Source organism: Mya arenaria, chromosome 17 (genome assembly GCF_026914265.1).
Source record: "Mya arenaria isolate MELC-2E11 chromosome 17, ASM2691426v1".
In the NCBI taxonomy this organism is placed as follows: Eukaryota; Metazoa; Mollusca; class Bivalvia; order Myida; family Myidae; genus Mya; species Mya arenaria.
In genome coordinates, this window is record NC_069138.1 from 46,993,364 (window position 1) to 47,013,642 (window position 20,279).

A 20,279-nucleotide genomic window follows, 5' to 3' on the forward strand; every position below is an offset into this window, starting at 1 on the left:
CACTTATGCATGACTCAATATCTATACAATGCGTTTGTTGAAAATGCCTGTCAAGTGATACTGCGGCTACTAAATGGCCAGTTAACAAATGACAAGTATCCAAGACACAAAAATTTGTCAGAAGTAATTATTTGCTAATTTATGACAGATCTTTCCAGGGGATAAATCTATTCTCCCAACGCCTGTTGAATCATGCTGGCTGTGAGCCATGTGATCCGATACAGCCAATCAGAGCGCGTGTAACAACTTCCATTAAAGGCAGTACTAGATACTATAAAATGAAGCGCAGGTAGTGCAATACTCCATTGAAATACGGAAGGTAAGGTTTAACGAAATGTTTGTTTATTTATAAAGTGTATATGCAGGAAATAAAAGAGTTAAATAAACACATTGTGCGGATAATTTACTTTTGTATACCATATCGGGATATATTTATGTGCAAGTAAACGCTTGGGTAACTTTTAATTCACAACTAGATTTGTACTTTCAATTTTGCTTTAAGAAGTTTACGTTTGAAGTTGTACGCTTGATAAATTACATCGTTACATTTATTTACTACCTGCAGAGGGGGTTTATCTACATGAAAGTAAAATTGATTTAAATATTTTTCATTAAACGTTGTATTCGATATTTAAATATTTGTTCTAATTTAAACGATCAGCCAGTGCAAATGACATTGTTTTAAGCATTTGAAATTACAGCTAATGTGTAAGTATTGAAATTTAAATTCAACAGAACTCATTAGAAAAGATAGGTTATGAAAATCAAGTGTTCAAGTAATTTAAATGTTTTAAATGAATGCTTAACTAGTGTATGTATGCATGTATTGGTATGCATGTTTCACAATGCAAAATGCAGTTCAGTCAAATGTAAAATTGTACTTTTAACTTGCAGCGTATTATATCAATTAGTCAACACCACGAATACAAGGATTATAGAGGGGAGAAATGTCACAGTCAACAGTTACTGAGAAACGGACGGTGATCTCCAGCAGTTCCACTTCTGGCGGAGGCGGCTATGAGTCCCTGGAAGACATCCCGTACAAGGCGAACCTGGGGAGCCGCTCCTCAAACATCATGACCCGCTCCTCGCTGCCGATGCGCTCAAGTTCCGGCGGTGGAACCTCCATCGTTCGTACGGTAGAGTATGGCTACGGAAGTTCAATGGGTGGTATGGGACCGGGCGGTTACACAAACGTGTCAAACACCGGCGTCAGCAATGTCAAGAACACCAGGGAACGCGAAAAGAAGGATCTCCAGGACCTGAATGAGCGATTCGCTAACTACATTGAGAAGGTCCGTTTCCTTGAGGCCCAGAACCGGAAGTTAGGCTCCGAACTTGACGAGCTGCGCTCCAAGTGGGGAAAGGAGACGTCGCATATTAAGCAAATGTACGAAGCGGAACTGGCCGAGGCCCGGCGCCTAATTGACGACCTGTCCAAGGACAAGGCCGCCCTGGAGATCAAGATGAGCAGCGTCCAGGAACAGAACGCCGAAATCAACAGACAGTAAGTAACCCATTTGTTCACTTCTTAACCCCTTCTCTTAATAATCTGTGATACATTCAATATGAAATGTCAACCCCTGTATTAGCATCAACAGTAAGCCCGCAAAATGTTGCGTCTCGGAAATGCCGGCTTTATCTGTTTAATTCCAAATTTAATGTGAGAACAAATAACGCCCTAACTGTACATGTTAAGCATTTTTGGGTTTGATAAATGTACCAGAATGAAAGTAGAATATCTGAATATATTTAAAGGTCTAAACAGGAAACTGTGGTAATGTGACGCCTTTAAACCCAAAGGTTAGTTCAGATCTACTTGAACTACGGTGCATTAATGACCCTGTTATGCGTTTACGGTACCGAACTTTAACATTATTTTAAATGAAGCTATCAAAGACGTAGCTTATTTGTGGGTTGGATTCCCTACTGACCTCCATTTTGGAAATAGCTCCGTACATCTGTCCAGTGGTTGTTGGGCTTTACTCAGAGTTGAATGGTCTTAATTTGTAAGCTGTCCCGTGGTCTTTAAATTAAATCATGTCAATGATCAGTAAACTGTGAGGTTTCAAAACGAACCGCTGCAAAGTAAGCGGATTTTACGCTCAACTTCGCTATCGTCGTTTTTGCATTGTTAGTAGTTCGTATTACGATACCTTGACTATTAAACAGGTCGCATATTTTGTTTCACAAATAATGACTGCGATTGAAAATAGATAAAACAGTCAGGAAGGCAGGGTGACACTAGTGTATTATCATTGTAAACATTGTGTTTGCTGTATTCTGGACACATACCTTTATTGACAATACAATTGAGTTGAGTCGTATTGGCTTTTAAGGTCGCTTACTAATAGGTTCAAGGTTCCGTAAATTATTGTTTATCCGTATTATCAAAATAAGACAAATTGGCCTGAAATTCAATGTAATCAATCTATCTCTCAGTTTCTTATCTAAAAACAACAAAAAATGCTGATTTGCGCAAAAAAACTTTATAAAATGGCTACTATCATTCAGTTTAAAATCAAAGTTATTTGATAATTTCTCAATAATCATGTTCAGTTTACCAATTTTTTCATTCAATTCATTATTACCATTGCGAACGTAATTATTCAATTTATATTATTTTGTATTAGCTACGTTCAAATTATCTTTGATAAGGATGGTCACATTCATTATACGGAATCGATTAAATAAGGTTTTGTATTTTTCTTATTGAAAATTGATCACCCTTTTTCAGAAAAAAACACCATCTATTATTGAGGAAAATGATCATTATTGCTTGACGGCATTGTTATGTCAGACAGCTGATTATACCAGTTTTTAATTCTTTGGTTTATTCTCAAAGGCTGAAACATAGCCCATATCTTGAAGAATGTCTTCAATTATATATAAATATACTTGTTCCGTTGTTAAATAATTTTAAACAAATAGCCGTTAAAAGCCGTTAAAAGCAAGCAAGCTCTGTTTAGACATGCATTATATTTTAAAACAATACTCAGTCCATGGTTGATTACTTCTGGATATCTTATCATCGTTGTCTTGATCTGCGGTTAGCTAAGCATGGTAGATAGCTTTCTGGAGAAGCTTTATTTCACACAAAAACACAACTCCAGTTACGATTTTCAGCAATTTGCACTCACACAAACAATTTGTCTCAGCTAGCCTAGCCTTGAAGGGTACAATCACATTAGCTGACGTACTGTCTAAATAATGAACATTTAGTTTTCATTTTTTTTTTAATATTTAGACCTCATGTTTAGGGCATTGTAAATCATTGGAAAAATTCTACTAAACCAGTATTTTGGTGGATCAATGTCAAATTGTCTGTCGGGAAACACTACGTTTTTTCGAAATTTACTTTATCAAGCATATTGTTTTACGATTGAATATTAATTGCTTTTTGTTGCGAAAGTAACCAGACTTTAACATAATATAATTACTATGGTATTTCTTGCTCTTGAAATATGTATATTTGGAAAAATCATTTACGAGAACTTCAAGCACATGTATGTAAAATAGGATGCCAAAAATAGAATATCACCAATGGATAGTTCATAATATGGAAGCCAAGTTTTCGCTGTTTTGTATGTCTCCGGAGATGGCCATATAGCCATGGGAAATGTAAATTGTCATGGATATACTTTCCCTATCGATCGTGCTTTTATTTAGATGATGCAGAACATTAGGTTCATGTCCCGAATATGACCGAAATCAGCATTAAATGGAAATATAACGGAACAACCAGGTCACAAGAAAAATGTTATATCAGAAATATCTCTCATGAATATTCGCATGCATTTTCTCCTGATTTCTGGTGGTGTGCATCAAGTGATATCATTAGATCCGTCTTTTGGAGCAAACTTTCAAAATCAATACTGTTACAATTTCTGGTCCTTATTCCTAATAAAAAAGTATGCATGAATATTCTTAAAGACGATTTTGCGGAGTCTTAGACATAGTGTTCTCTTTTAAAAAACTTTTTGTGACATTGTCACAAATGTATTCAGTTTAATATGTCTGGGTAATAAACCATACGGTAACAGTCGGCCTACCGAGTAATTAATCAAGCTGACTTTAGAATGGACGGGAGCAACATCAGAAGATCAACTTATCTGATTTTTCTCCTAGAATTCACGAGTATTCACTGACGCAACAAGCGCTTTCTGCTGGTAAATTCTAAATTATATATGCTCAGACAATCTTCAATCAATCGAGCTTTAATCGATTTACTGGCTACACTTCTCGTCTGCAGAATCAAGCCCAGCAACAAATTGTCTAGGATATGTTGTCTGCTTCTTCAATGTCTGGAAATACTGTTCTGACTCAATGATACAATTGCTGAAGGTGCCAGCGTCCGTTGACAGTATTGCACTTACATATGTTGCCAATGATCTGTCTCAGATAAACCGAGACTTCTGTTGTTCTCCTTCTTTGGATGTGTTCGATGCTTCCTGGAGATACCTTCTCCACAGTTTATGCTTAACTTATTACATAACCATTCATCTACAATGGTACATTATTATAATTGTTATCTTAGTTACCTGCAAGTCATGATCCAAGATGCATAGTTCAATACAAAAGTTCAAACATTTTACAATGTATATATGTCTTATGCCATTCACCAAAACTGTTAATTCCGAAAACGACAATGGAAAGTGTTGACCGATTGACATCTTTAAAAAGAAAATGATAACCAATTAATGATGTTGATAATATTGATGGCAAAGCTTTATTACATTTTGAAATGTGGCTTTCCATATATGCAATTGACAGCATAATACAGAAGCATTAACCATGTTATGACTTCAGAGCGTTAAAGAGAATATTTCTTCAGGTTGAACAGGTTATAGTTAAACTAATCAGAGTGATTTAGATGCTTTAATGAGTAAATACATTTTCATAATGGCTGTTACAATAACATGGTTTGATTTATTGTTCAATTGGTACACGCCTAATTTGATATGGTTTATTTGATGATTATGAAAGTTTAAGGCCGTCTGAAATTAGCTTAAAACAAATTAAAACATTCATTTCCAATTGATTTGCAGATTGAATTAGAAAAACATGTTCGATCAACACACAAGACATAGATAATATATGATATCCAATGAACCGCGCAACTTTATTTGCTATACAAGTAGTATGCATTTAAAAAGGCATTGACATATCACATCTTAAAGGCTGTTGTTTCGCCCCAGGCTTGATTTAAACACCGTTTTATCCATCACTTGTTTCATTTAGTCAATTTACCGTAAAAGATGTCTTTATTTTGACTGTGTTAATTTGAAGAATATAAGAACAATCAGATGCATGGTTTTGTATTCTGTGGCTCTCGATATTTTGACCAGTTAGTGAATGAATACAAAGTTCCATTCATTGTTTAGTTAAAGTTCTCATTGAACTTGGACTATTTATTATGGACTATTATTAATTTAAACAAACATCTGAATTTAGACACGCAATATTGCAAAATTTAATGATCTGAATACATCTTAAAAGTACTACACTGCAGATTCAAAAAGACTAAAAGATACTAAATCAATTCGATATTGATCATACAATTGGCGCTGACCCAGAGCCTATCCTTGACATACACCTCGATGACCGCGATACGGCAAATTGAATCAAAAGCCGTGACCGTATCAATAAACCTGTCAATGAAGCCGTTCAGTGTTTCCATCTATGTGTCTCCATTGACTCGCTTTATCATTACAAATTTGCCTGATGTAATTGTTATTTTGTTTGGTTGTCTTTTTTATTGACAAGTGCTCCTGGTTTGATTTACTGATTGTAAAAATCAACAACCTATGCGAATAGCTGAAACGAGATTTACATCTAAATCACAATCACTTTGTCAATTACATGTTGAAGTTGTGCAAAAATGAGCAGTCTGTCCTGTCAAAATAAATGTTTCAAGTTCTTCAGAAGCAAATGTGTTTCAACCATCTTTCGCAAAAACTGCACATTGTAAAGATTGTCAGCAAATTTAACATGACATCTTAACAAATGATCAGTTTACCATACGAAACCAGTTCACTAAAAACGTCGTGTAGAATTGCTTTAAGCAGTAGCCGCGCCATTAATCACATTACTCATACGAGGTGAACCTTCGCTAAGTCACCCGTCTAGGAGCTCATTAATTTGCCTGCCTTTGTTTTTCTTGATGTCCACCGAGGGCCGAAAGGCATCTCAGGTGCAGCGTTTCTAGCGCGTGTGTCTGTCCCACCGCGGTCATTTATAACGTTGGGCGTAACGTCTGGTGTACGTGAACTTCGACGTTACCTTGACGGGTTTTTGAACGTAAACATAGTTTTTTTGTCCTTACATTCTATTCATGTTATGTTAAAAAGAATATTAGATGCTGAGATAATTTAGGATTGAACTGACACAAAAGATAAAATGCATGTGTAATTTAGTATACAAACTGACAACTGTTAATAGTCATATCGTCGACTGCAAGGAATATCTCATTGCATTGTACGTGCTTATTCATTCGTCTTTTACAGAAATATGATGAGATTCATAACAATATGCATTTAGACATAAAAACAAAATATTCACACAGGGTGATGCAAATTCGGGTTAAACCTTGTACATTAAAACCACAAACTGTGATATCGAATCGCTCCTCCTACTCACAAAACCGCACCTCATAAACATTTATTTGTACTTTTGAATACCTTAACATGATTGTACATAATCGAGGCAATCTCATTTATCTATAATGAAAACCGTCTTAATATACTCAACTGGCCATTCTTCCTAGGAAACCTAGGTCGCTCGATCAGCAATTTTGATAGGAGAGGTTTATCATCTCGGTGCTGTAAAGCTCACAGTGTTCAGACATTTAGGACAGTTTCTACAGTCCCTGTGATTGCAGTAGCACCAGCTTTGGTCATAAATGTGATTTACCGACTAATCCTAAATTGAACGAAGAGGCTGTCGTTAGTGCTCGCTCAACAAGCGGCGAAGTTCTCTTCATAGCTTGGAAGAAGTGAAACGTTGTCTTAGCCACTAAGTAATTGGAAAGTCTGAATTAACCGTCCATACCACATTGTTATGAAGTGCGGGGGACCAGACAGCACTCGTTTTGCTCTATAAGGACTTCTACCGTGCTCTCTTGATGAAGTCCACATTTAATGCTGTGTTCGTTCAACTGTTATCAACGCAATTCGAATATCAAACAAAATCTCGTCGGAATAAACAAATGAGACTGAATGTTCAGAAATTAACAATCAGTATAAGAGTTTTTTATGCGATAAGGGACAAGCTGGCTATGCAAACAAATCGATGAAAAAACAAAATTACATCAAACATTAGCAAAACATTCAATTTTTTGCGCATGTCACATCGTCCCTTCTCTCCCTGGACGAGCATTATCCACAGAGCAATCATATCTGCTAGGTACAATTTGCCTATTAATGTAAATTATGAATGATACATGCGCTGCCTTGATTCTCATGGTAATTGGCAGTTCACGTGCTGAATGGAAAATGCATCTCGTCTTTATTTCCCATGACAAACAAAAAATGATAATGCTTGTCATACCATTGTCAATTTTAATTTAACACTTAAGCTTTAAAATGTTAAGCGGTAACGACGTCCATTCTTGCAAATTATGTTACAATAAATCAGCTGTTAATAAAATAAACAATAAAGTTAAAAACACTAAAAGATTTGGAAATGAAATCAAACATAACAATGGATAGTTAAGAGAGAAGTTACTATTTTATTTCATTAGCTACTTCCTGATATCACCTGTACGAAGCGACTATAGAATTACAAATACAATACAAATGAATCCCAAACAAACCATTTCCGCTGAATGGTGTAGTTTTTGTGTAATACCATGTCTACCATGTATAATTTCTAACGAAGTATTTTCACATTCCCTCTTTTATTTACTTTGTGATTGTAAATTGTAACCACACGTCCCTCATAAAACGGTTGAAATAACAGGGAGCCGCATTGTACACCCCGTTTATGCTCAAACGAACACTCAGTCTATCAAATTAATGTATGGCCATTGAATATTATGATGAAATAATTGCATAATAAGTTCAGTAAATAATCGTATTAAAGTTGTCGGGCTCTGAAATGTGGTCTGTCTTAATAGTTATATGTTTACAGCACACATTAATTAAATGGGTGTTTATATTACGTACAGTGGGAACAGGTAGGAGTATCAGTCCATGATGGTGAAACAATTATATGTAATACATATCCCTTTGTATATAAAACAAAAGTATATTTCACCATCTCCGACTAATGCTCCCATCTATTGTTGAATTTTGCTTTCCATATCACATTCAGTACGGACTTCAGGTTAGTTGTAATTAAAACTTAGTGAGTCAACTTTTATGGTAATTGGGAGCGCAGTGTAACCTTCATCAATGTCAAGCGATAAACAGTATTAATCTCAACATATATCGTATTTTGAATGAAACCTGGCCGATCTCACTTATGTTTTCCTTGATTAGCCCTTTCACAACGCATTTGACAGTAAACAATAACTATTTACCCAGCTATTATTGAACCTTTAGAAAATAAACACAGCAGAGTCCGACGTCTACGCGGTGTACTTTTCTGAATAAAACTACAAATGAACGTTTTTTGGGCACCGATGCCTTTTAATTTTATGAATGGAAAACATTTTTTATTCTGTTTTTAACGTCGTCGCTATAATCTTACGCAGTTAATAAATAAAACTTACAATGATTCTATGATAAGATTAATATTTTCCCCAAGGTTTGATAGCTGAGGCCTAAGCGCAACAACTTTTAATCAGAAATATAAATTAATTGTTTGAACTGTTATTGAAACATATGTGGGCTACGTAGGTTGTCCTTCTGACATTCGCGGTCAGGTCCGTGAAAAGTAATACATGTTCTGTCAAAATATCAAATTGAAGGTTCTCAAAGTGGACAGAAACCCATGATATTGATAGACAGATGCATTTCATTTTCATTAATAATTGACGACGTATAGACAGCTCTGAAAAATTACTGCTTGCGTCTGTATAAGTGATTAATTAATGTCAACAATTAGAACATGTCATCAAGTTTAGAAGATATATCAAATAAGTTCAGCTATGTATCAGATAGGTTCAGTTATTTATCAGAAAAGTTCAGTTCTGTATCAAATAAGTTCAGTTAGTATCAGACAAGTTCAGTTACTAGTTTTCGGCCTGGAGGTTTTTCCTGGTTAAGCATTATTTTAATAACTACTAGTATTGTTTTTCATGTCGTCCACGATGTTTCCTAATTGTCTCTGGTGCTAGAATCTTAATTTGCATTGGCACGTGTGTGCAAACGAACGGGTGGGAAAACACCAAAATAAGGTTTTATATTTAGCGATAAACGCCGAATACATCTAAACAAATCCCGCGGGTCCGATATCTCGCGAGGAATTTAATTGTAGAAGACAAGAGTGGACATGAAATACAAATTACACCGTCTACAGACAGCGGTTTAAAGGTCCCCATAGCATTTGGAAGATAAACTGAAGAAATAATTGGACAGTCGTGTCTGACGTTAAGACAAATTTTCTTTACGTCCATGTGATGCTAAAAGTACCAGAGGTTAAATTCGGTTGTATATCTCATTTAAGACTGTTTATATTGAAGCAGTGCTGAAGAGTCTACTGAGAAAAAAGTTAAAAGGTTATTGTACTGAAACAGGCAGAATAGGATTTTCCTAAATCGTCACTTTTACACAGAATTTGGTCCAAGACGAGACACTTGTATCATACTTTATTTGCGAATGCTTAGTATGATAAAAAAACAGACAATAAAAATATAACACATTCCCCAGTGTTTATGCCCGTCTCCCTAAGTTCCTTGGTTTATCATATGGGATTAAACGTCGTCAAATAACTTATCTTCCAAGAGTAAATAATCCGCTGTCTGGTTGTCTTAGCACGTGACCGTTAATGCACTTTTTGATTGGATAGCGCTTCAGCGGAATTGTTATTTTCGGATTACTTTGGGGGAATATTTCCTTACCTTAGAGAGTTCTTGTACAGATGAAATTTCATTAGACAATTACACGTTGTTTCTGTTCGATTACGTTTTGGCTTCATTGGAGACAAGAAAATCAAACCATTTGCCAACATAGTTATGGCACAGGCAATTGATAACATAATTGTTGTCTAGAGTTGCATGTCGCGTATAGCCTTATAGACAATCATAATAAGTATCCTTTGCAGCATATCTGCTTATAAGGCGGAAAGCCGATATTTATTGTCAAGATTGTTTTAATGCATGTTCTGCCTGGACCGTCTGCGTTGTTTATACGTGATTGCGCCGCTCGTCCAATGTCTTTTGAGCCATAGTGTGGTGCCTCTTAATAGGGTTTTTGCTTTATTTTCCTGAATTCATGAGCTTGTCCTTGTCGTTTTTATTACAATATTATACTATGTTTTCACTTAGTGAAGAGCTCATGTAGCAATTTTAAGAATATAGTTAAAAACGGAATCAAAGAAAAAACTTGTTAAAAATGTAAAAAATGGTTTACTATGATAAGTTTAATATCCACACATATGGTGTCATATAAAGTTTAACTAGCATCCCACCACAGCTAGCCAAGATGTGTGAATATCACAGTATCAAAGCATCCCAATTTAAGTATGCTACGCCATACAAATTGCAACAAATGAATTGCCACATTTCCAGGAATTCTTGGAACCATGTAAAAACTTCTCCAGAAATAAAACCCATCCATCTTCGCCCCCTGCCTAGAGACAACATACTGCGTCGTGAAATTAGAAACCTTGATAATGGAACCTTTAAGACACTTCAATATTCTCCTGAAGGTTTGACACGCGATTCTGTAATGTTTTAGGCATCACTGCAACACGGCATCTAATCACTATATGAATATATTAGTATTTGAAATGATGCTTCTTCATCACTTCGCGATTACTTATATTGGTGTGTTTTCCGACTTTAGGGGTATGAATTGATATTGAAGTTAGCCGTTATCGTTAAAGTACATTTAAAGTGTTCCAAATTGTTTCGAGATTGAGGTATAAGATGACATCTATTGTCAATCATTCCACTTTTTATTCCAAGAAACAACAAACAAGTAACCAGCAAACAAGCTTTTAGACAAACTATTAGTTGTCTGAAATAATAATCTGCAAGGGTTTGAAACGTTTGCAATGACAGTTTCAATTTCAAATGCATATAACAATCTTCCAATTTGCATTACAATAAGTTGAAATATGAGTATTATCCATTTTAGTTGTATTCTCTTATTATTACATTGCCCTTTGACTATATCAAGCTTAGAAGTACCACCAGCAATACCGAAAGAACATAATCAACCTGAAATAACAACTTCGTCAGGGTTATTTATCCGTTTCAGTGACAGTTTTATTTTTGATATTTCAGACTAGATGAAGCCAAGAAGTACCGCCAGCAGGACCGAGAGATCATGAACAAACAGAACCAGCAGCTTGCGGACCTCGAGAGCGAGCTCAACATGCTCCGTCGCACCATTGAATCCCTTGAGACGGAACGCGGCCGTGACAAGGCCACCATCAACCGTCTCCAGCAAGAGGTCGACAAACTCAGAATTGTAAGTATACCGTCTCAGTATATTTCGTAATAATGGGATAAGAATTGGCACAGATATGCATTGATGATTACTATATGGTCTGTCTTACGGTTGTGAGTTATGGGGATGCAAAAGGTTAAGCTTGCAAAGAGAATATAAATAAGAAAATAGAATAGACATTTAATGATAACGTTGACGTATTTGTACCATTTGCTAGAGTTCTTGCCGCCTTGTCCAAACGCATATTTTCCATCTGTCAGAATAAATTGTAAAGTTTTAGAAATCTGAAAGTACTACTTTCGAGTATATCCACACGTGCTGTATATATTATACTGTATTATTATGCATATTTATATTTTTATTGAATGTACATTCACTATTATGAGGAGTTCGGTATGGCAATTACATTCATTTCAGGTATCAAATTTCAGTCACATTGTTTTCGATCTAAGATGCAAATTGTTGACCTAAAGGCACATTTTATTAATAAGCTGTGTCGAGAACATCCAGACAGTTCCGGCTTAATTATCTATGGTCTGGGGAGTAAATTAATTTATAACAATACTTGTGTTTTCTTCTGGAAAACCAAATTTCCACTGCCTACGCAGAATCACAATCATACATTGAACATTTTGGTTCGTTACATTGGGAATAAATCTGAGCGGTTGTCTTGATACAAACCAGCAATTTGAACGTGAAATGATTCGAAAACCAACCTTATTTGAATATTCGTCTGGAAAAAATATGACAAGTGTTTAGTTCCATGACATTTAGCTTTGCCGAAGACGGGGATAAGGGTTTATTATCCATCAGACGGATGGATTCTAAGACTTATGAAATTATCGTTTTTGCGAGGAAAATTAGGTGTTTTCGATTCCGACTTGAAACACTGATTAATCCAGCCGACGAGCAGTGCGGCTTGGCCTCCCATATTTACATAAACAATAGACATGCAGCTTTCTTGATTTTGATTTTGATGAGAAAGACTGTTATCAATGTTTGATTTATTAGCTGTTGTATGCGATATGTAAATTGTTCTCTTATATATGTGATATAAAATGAAATTGAAAGTCTGGGCATCATTTGTAGCGCGGTTGCCAAAGCTTTATTCAACTGTAGAAGACCTTGAATTGTTCTACAAGCAATATACCTTTTTTGACTAATGTGAAAACTTAGCGCGTCAATCCTCTTAAAATATCTCTTCCACGTTTAAAATCCTATCATCCAACTTATAAGTTAAGTTAAACGGAATGAAATAACAAGAACCAACAAAAACAACCGCAATGTCTTCTTTTTTTAGTAGTTTAATATACATGAATTTCTAGAATAAATTGTTTATTGCTCTGATGCTAGTCTCAAAAGGATTGAAAATCGATGATAAAGCCATAAAAGCCATCCTTATGGTGACATGACCGTTGCGAGTAAGGTTGATAATGGAATCATGCGGTGAAAGTCTTTGAACCAATATGTAATATGCATTAAATTCTGCAGCACTGCTCATTGATCGATAGCGTCTGCATCATTCGTGAAAGATGTTGGCCAGACTTATTGAACAAAACATTCAAGGAGAAAATGTCACTGTCATTACCAAAGCTATTTTAGGTTACTTTGTGATATACGCGTCGATTTTCTTACCATTTATATTGCATCTTCTATCATTGCCACCACGTAGACATTTCTGCTGGAAAATATACTGGGTTCAAGAACGACAACATTTTGCGTAACCTAAAACGAATGTACACATTTCGGGATGAGGTTTGTTCATTATAATGAGAACAAATACTCTTTGACGTAAACTTTAAAAACAATACAAATTCAAGCAGTGACCGAATATTCATTGAAATGAAAATTTTGTAGTACTACTCACAATATCTAACAAGTGTACAGTAATTTTATTTCTTCTTATTTCAGGACCTGAACAACGAGACTCTAGCTCATCTTGACGCCGAGAACAGACGCCAGACACTTGAAGAGGAGATGGAATTCATGAAGAAGGTCCACGAACAGGTATGTGAAAGCTATTTATAGAAACATACGGGTACTGGAACAGGTACTTGCGCGCTATATATAAGAACGTTATGGAGCTATTTATAGTAACAATGGTCAAAGATAAGACACGAACTCTTTATAGTCCACAAACAGGAGTGTATATGATATTTATGGAAACAAATGTGTTCCCTAGCAAGAACAAACAAGCTATCTACATATAGTCACAAAAGAAACCTTAAAACAAACAAGAACCCCTTTTTGCAGTAACTTATGCACAGGCACGTGTCGGTTTTTTTATTGTAACAATGTTCTCCGGTTCTTTTGGGATACTTGTATTAACACACATATAAGGTCCTTGCAAAGAAATGCATGTGACATCATACCATGTTGGTCCTCCATTCCTAATCATTTATGAATAGTGAAGATAAAGAATGTAGGAACAGGCGGGGATTTATTTAGTTACCAATATGTTCGAGTGTCTTTACCGGCGAAGTCAATCTCATATACACTTCCATCTTGCCTTGGTAATCTGCGCGCGTAATAGAAACATATTTTCATTTGTAACACCCCCTTATGGCCAAATGATTCTTAGAATAAAGAAAGATTATACATTAAATAATTTAATATTAATTGAGCATAGAAAAGACACTACATAGGAATGAACGATGCACTTTTAAGAGCGTTTGCTTCATTGATGTGCACTCTTGTTGCACTGCGTGTTGCCAGCAACTGCTCTCTCGGTCTGCTATCGTGCAAGATGCATTCACCGCTGTGATTATATCGTGTCAGGGTTTGAATTGGGGTGACTCATGTACACTGGAGCACTTGTTGTGGCGTAATCAATCGATTACATGATACATGTCAGATCTTCTACGACAGGGGCATTTTGTTTAATTTTGGAATGTCTTAAAGATGAAAATTATCTGAATAGTATCTTTTCATGACAGGCCTGCAGAAATCGGGTAATTGTTAATGGCAATATTGTTGGTGAATACAATTGCGTTGCCATGAACTGCAGTAAATTTGCGCGTTTGTATGATCAGTTTGATGTCATTGAGATTACATGCAAAATGCAGCTGCTAGCGTCACATGGTCTGGACTTTTCAGTAGCGCGTTATGTCCATTTTTCCTTATAGGGAATGGCTAGCAGACAGTTTAATATAACCTTTATCCGACTTAATGTCCTTCATATGTCTGTGTTTGCTAAATACATGGTATTACAACTACCAGGAATAGCCAGAATATACTGTCATATGTTTATGATTATCGACTTCTGACACGAGCAGTCATAATTCATGTTCTGGAACGGTTCAGTGCTGATGTGTCACCCACGATTTCAATTAAGGATCATAATGATGGCCATGTAAATCAGGTATTGATCAGGGATAGGAAGTGTTTTCCACTGTAAGAACTGTTACCAGAGAACGTTCAGGTATCGATTTTTGAAGTGATTACGTCTGCCATTGCAATCGATCGAGACCCTTGATTGTCGAGATACTAAGTTAAACCGGTATCTTGGCAGATTTAATCGATTACTATTGACCTTAGCTGATCTCTTCGCCTGCAGCTACCAGAGAACATTCCAGACTTCCTAACATTTGTTACCCCGGGAAATGACAGACTCCAATTATAGAGCAGACAAAAGTAACTTATGAATTTACCGGTACAGTTATTTCTCTCAAGACGGGTTTTCGCCGCTAATAGAACGTTAGAAGGATGGGGCATTAATAATTGACCATACTTTGGTATGTTATTAAATACCGGAATGTGTTATGCCAAGCGTAAGTTCAACAAATGAATGGTTTTATTTGGCTGATTATTATATCGGGATAATGAGGTTTTCGCACAAATAAATCCATATAATTTCCCAAACACAGCAATTTTCATTCCTTTTTTTGCGATATATCCAAGCCTGTTTTAGGATCGAATGTGGAAACCCTAAAGTTTAGTGCCTAAATAGCTGCCAAATCCAATATCTTTATGGAATCCGTAATGCAATAGTATTCCCGTAAAGCAGAGAAGTGGATGAAAAACACGCACGTCAGTCTGATTAGGTGAAAGCAGAACTTCTCGTTCCATAGTTTGGTAACGATAGCAGAACTTCTCGTTCCATAGTTTGGTAACGATAGCAGAACTTCTCGTTCCATAGTTTGGTAAACGATAACGACATTGTTTTATTTACAGATGTAAAAACTTTTTCTTATTTGGCTTCAGCTAGTTTGATGCTTTTAGTACCAAAATTGATTGTTAAACAAATCTTGCAAGCATTGGCATATCATTTATAAGACTCTTTTTAGAAAACACATTTTTCTATGACAACTCCATTTGTGTGAAACATACTACGAACGTTATAAAACTGGTCATGCATAAGAACAATGGTTTTCGAAACGGCTGTGTTTATTATATAGATGAATTTACGGTAAAGCCGTTGACACATATTCTGCGATATGATACCGCTATTTGAAATAACAAGCAAATTCGGTGAACTATCTAAGGAAGGTTTTAAAGTATAGGTTGTAATTCTAGAAGTACAAATTAAACGATCATTATTTCAGGGAGCGACAGCGACACATCACAGACAAATAATACATTAAAGCTTCAGTAATAACGACTTATACCCTCTTGCTAATAGCTGCCAAAGCGATAAGCGACGTCTTATTGGCAACCAATGACCGAGAGCCGCTTTAAGACGGAGGTCTAGACGCCAGTAATTGTACATCTATTCGCCTCGCAAAAAAGATACTCAGTCCAGTAACGCTTACGTGCTGCCTGGCACGATACAACGATTTCTGCATCTGAGATTAGCTACTTCAGTATCGGCGGCATCGCAGCGCAGATATTAGATGTTCTATTTGCGGCACCAAACCACTTTATGTCTCATTTTCTGCGGAATTATTATTTACACATAAAAAAACAACATTGAAAAGTGCAGAATTGAGGGCTTAGCGGAAATAGACTCAACCAAGTCAACGAATTGTTCATCGAATGTTAACTACAATGTTGGCGACATTACAGACAAAATTTTAATTACACATCTTCCCCGCCGGTTCGTTTTCTATTTCTCTCGCCTATATCCCCCGGAAAAGTGTATTCGTGTCGATGCAGCAAATGATGCACCCGCGTGTCCTTCTGTGAAGGTCAATCATTAGCCTGTACTCGCAATTTCTCCTGCTAAGTGTGAACGAATTATTCACCCTACGTGGTGGCAGTGCCATTTGGGGACCTCTGTGGAAATTGCCAAGAATTTGCGATTTTCATGCAAGTTCTATATAATTCACACTTACTCGACATATTCTGTCCGTGCAGAAACAGAAACTGAACTCTAAGGGGATATACATATTAACCTTCGCGGAGACGTTTCGCTCCGGGGTGTTATTAACTCTAGACCACTATAAATAATGTTATTTTAAGGCTAGTTTCGATGCGCTCCAAGGGCGAACTCACGTAACCATTAATACAGCATAAATACGGTATTTGATGCCGCACAAAAAAGATCAACATAAAACACTCTGTGTTGCCCTTAGGAGTTATATAACGACTTAGTTAATTAATAAATAACCACCAGAGACAGTTATAGGATCTAACTTCGTGTTTAAACAACATTACATTGGATTATTAGAGCATTGCAGGAATAAGGTTCCAAGCCATCGCGGACGGGGGTTTCATATATCGATACAGCCTAGGTCAAATACTTTTGACATTTGCAACATCGATTTTCATCCAAGCTCATGAACTGCTTTTATAAAAAAAAGCAAATCGTATTGAGTTATTTTCTGTTGGTAGAAAATTGTAATTGTGAGGGATTGTAAGGAGCCCGTAATAAAATAAGTGAGATGGTGTTCGAAGATTCATGCAAGACATATTTTATATGACATTTTTACGCCAACAGCTCTATGTGCCTTGGGTACAATACACCATCAATTTTGTATCTTCCTGTAATTTAAGCCCGCCTACTGCCACATAGTTTCAGGAAAATTCTTCATTGTATTGTATCCTCTAATGAATGGCATAAAACAGAAGGTATTTCTTCAACAACACATTTGCAGGTTCTTTTGAGTTGTTTGTAATAATCCGGTGAGCTCCCTTTTACATTATTTGTTTTATTCTGTCAGGTTCCATTGCCCCTTACATGGACTTATTATGTTTTGCATAAACTACAGGCATTACACTTCGACAGTAAGACCGTAAGAATGGAATAACCTTATTGGACCAAAGTTTAAAACCAGAATAACTGTATTTGAATACGAGTTGTCTCTCTATTTCAGGAACTCAAGGAGTTAGCCGCCCTTGCTTACCGCGACACTACAGCAGAAAACCGAGAATACTGGAAGAACGAGCTGGGCCAGGCTATCCGCGATATCCAGTCGGAGTACGACGCCAAGGTGGAACAGCTGCGCGGAGACATGGAGGGATTCTACAACCTCAAGGTAAAATAGTATTATCTAACCTTACGGTAGTAAGATAGGCTATTGTTTAAATATAGTTCTGCACTCATCCAGAAATGCTTTTAACCAAACATTATTTCTATTTCGTTTTGAAGTTTGGTTTTGCGCGCTGATTTCTTAAGTGCCATTGCAATCCTCAGATAAATCATCGTTGTGATGTGTAGTGATATCAGTTAAATTTAAAGCCATTAAGTATTGCAAGAGGTATATGTGTCACTGCATGATACAGTCGGCCATGTATGTTTTGATCCAAGGACCATTGTTCAAAACATTATGACATTATTCATATTGGTCTGTTTGCTTAAATAGACAGTTTTATTTTTAGAGTCTTATTGGAAATGTATCAGGTGTTCAGTCCGTATATGGCTTCGGCACTTATGGCTGTATATCAAAACACGCTCTCAGCTTCGGGGCTGAAGACAATGTCCGTTTTGTACTCTTGTATTATGGGTTTGTCGGGGCCTGGGAAATTTTTGGAATGTGCGTGTTAAAATATTACATCTTACGACTGTCTGAAGCATTAGAAAGCCAGACATCGTGGAAATTGGTTTATCGCTTCCAGCCTTAAACTTATTACAGAAGACGTGTCTTACAATATAATCAGAACATAGCCGCTCCGAGGCAATATATATAATTTCCCGTGTAGATACAAAACATATACATATTAAAAGCTGAATACGTGAAGTCTTAAGTAATATATCATTTGTTAAAAAAACTTTATTGTCTGAAAGATGTGAACGCTTTGTATATCAACTTTCTAGCAGGGGTTGTTTCCATATATAGAGAAACTATTAATGTCTTAAGTTCTTTTCTTATAAGGGATAGAAGAAGATATCTGCATTTATAATGAAATTATGTTATAAGGCTTAAACGTTTGGCTGCAGTGCCAATAGTGAAACTGTCAATTATGCGCAAAAAATATTCAAACCTTTCAGACTGGCCTTTAAAACTATATTTAGTATACTTCTTTCTCAAGAACTATGATCTATTTTTAAATCCAAATTTATTCTTTATTTAGATCCAGGAATTCCGCACAGGTGCAACCAAGCAGAACATGGAAGTTACGCACGTGCGCGAGGAAAACAAGAAGATTGTGAAACAGATGTCCGATCTGCGCGGCAAATACGCCGACCTCGAGGCTAGGGTAAATAGGAGGGTATTCAAAGGGGGTGGCGGGGACAAGTTGGTTTGGGGAAAGGGTGGTCCTGTATCATATGCATATACTTGTTGTTGTTAGGGCTTGCAGTTCGATATCCTCGTGGCCTCTTAACTGGTTTCTATAAAATTATGATCTCGATTAAAATCAGTTTAATCTTTAAATCGAGATGGAATAACTTTACCAACCCAATTTTACTTTACCTGTCATTTTAACGTAAACGTAAATTTCAGAACATGGCGGTGTCCTCAACATCATTCTTCCATCAATTGTTCGGTGTTTGTCGTACGATTGATCCATAATTGGAGAAATATTATGCATTTGAAGGAATGAACATTATTAACAGAGTGTTATACCTAAATGTTTACTTTTAATTTGTTTCCAGTTGCATTAATGAATTAAATTCTTGATTTAGATAAATAATTGATCTATTGGATACCGAATAAAAAGTAGGTTGAATAGATAAGATAATTGATCTATAGGATGGCGAATAAATAGTAACATTATTTGAAGTTATAATCAACCGAATGTTTAATTAACATCATTAATAGATCGACTGCATTATTTAAACTTCTTTTTTTATGAACTGGGCCAATTCAAAAACATTCCCGGACGCCTTTATCAGTGATATAGATCTCATGCAGAATAGTTTATAACCAAAATAACGGAATAGCAAATAAGTGTTATTCTTCGATCATTTCTTCTTCGGTTTTGATTTAAAAAATAGGCAAACACCGGTATAGTTCATTTAAGCACTGCAGGGTATCATAATTAAATTACTTTGGCGAAGTATTCATATTCATGATGTTGCACTGTTTATGACTTGCCGAATAATAATTTAAGGGAACTTACATAACCGTATGTGACATGATCTAACATTGTCTTATCTGATTTCTTTTTCGCACAGAACGCGCAGCTCGAGAAGCAGTACCGAGATGTGATGCGCGAGCTTGATTCCAAGGACGAGGCACATATGATGGAGGTGACGCAATTCAAGGAAGAAATCTCCAAGCTCCGCGTTGAGATGGAGGGAATACTCCAGGAGCTCCAGACGCTCATGGATGCTAAGCTCTCCCTGGAGCTCGAGATCTGCGCGTACCGGAAGTTGCTGGAGGGAGAGGAAAACAGGTC

General features: G+C 36.3%; 1 protein-coding gene across 8 annotated transcripts in view; it reads left to right on the forward strand.

Moving 5' to 3' along the window:
* The first annotated feature begins 257 nt into the window (after positions 1-257).
* LOC128223731 (70 kDa neurofilament protein-like) overlaps positions 258-20,279 on the forward strand; it is a 33,689-nt gene continuing 13,667 nt past the window's right edge. For 4 of the 8 annotated variants that reach the window (XM_052933077.1, XM_052933076.1, XM_052933078.1 and 1 more), the window contains exons 1-6: positions 895-1,507; positions 11,393-11,579; positions 13,470-13,565; positions 17,813-17,974; positions 19,011-19,136; positions 20,056-20,276. In XM_052933077.1, the coding sequence (XP_052789037.1) occupies positions 948-1,507; positions 11,393-11,579; positions 13,470-13,565; positions 17,813-17,974; positions 19,011-19,136; positions 20,056-20,276 (1,352 nt within the window). In that variant the 5' untranslated portion in view covers positions 895-947. Of the gene's footprint in view, positions 455-568; positions 709-894; positions 1,508-11,392; positions 11,580-13,469; positions 13,566-17,812; positions 17,975-19,010; positions 19,137-20,055; positions 20,277-20,279 lie in introns of those variants that run through there. The other 4 variants (XM_052933072.1, XM_052933073.1, XM_052933075.1 and 1 more) reach the window with 4 other exon arrangements.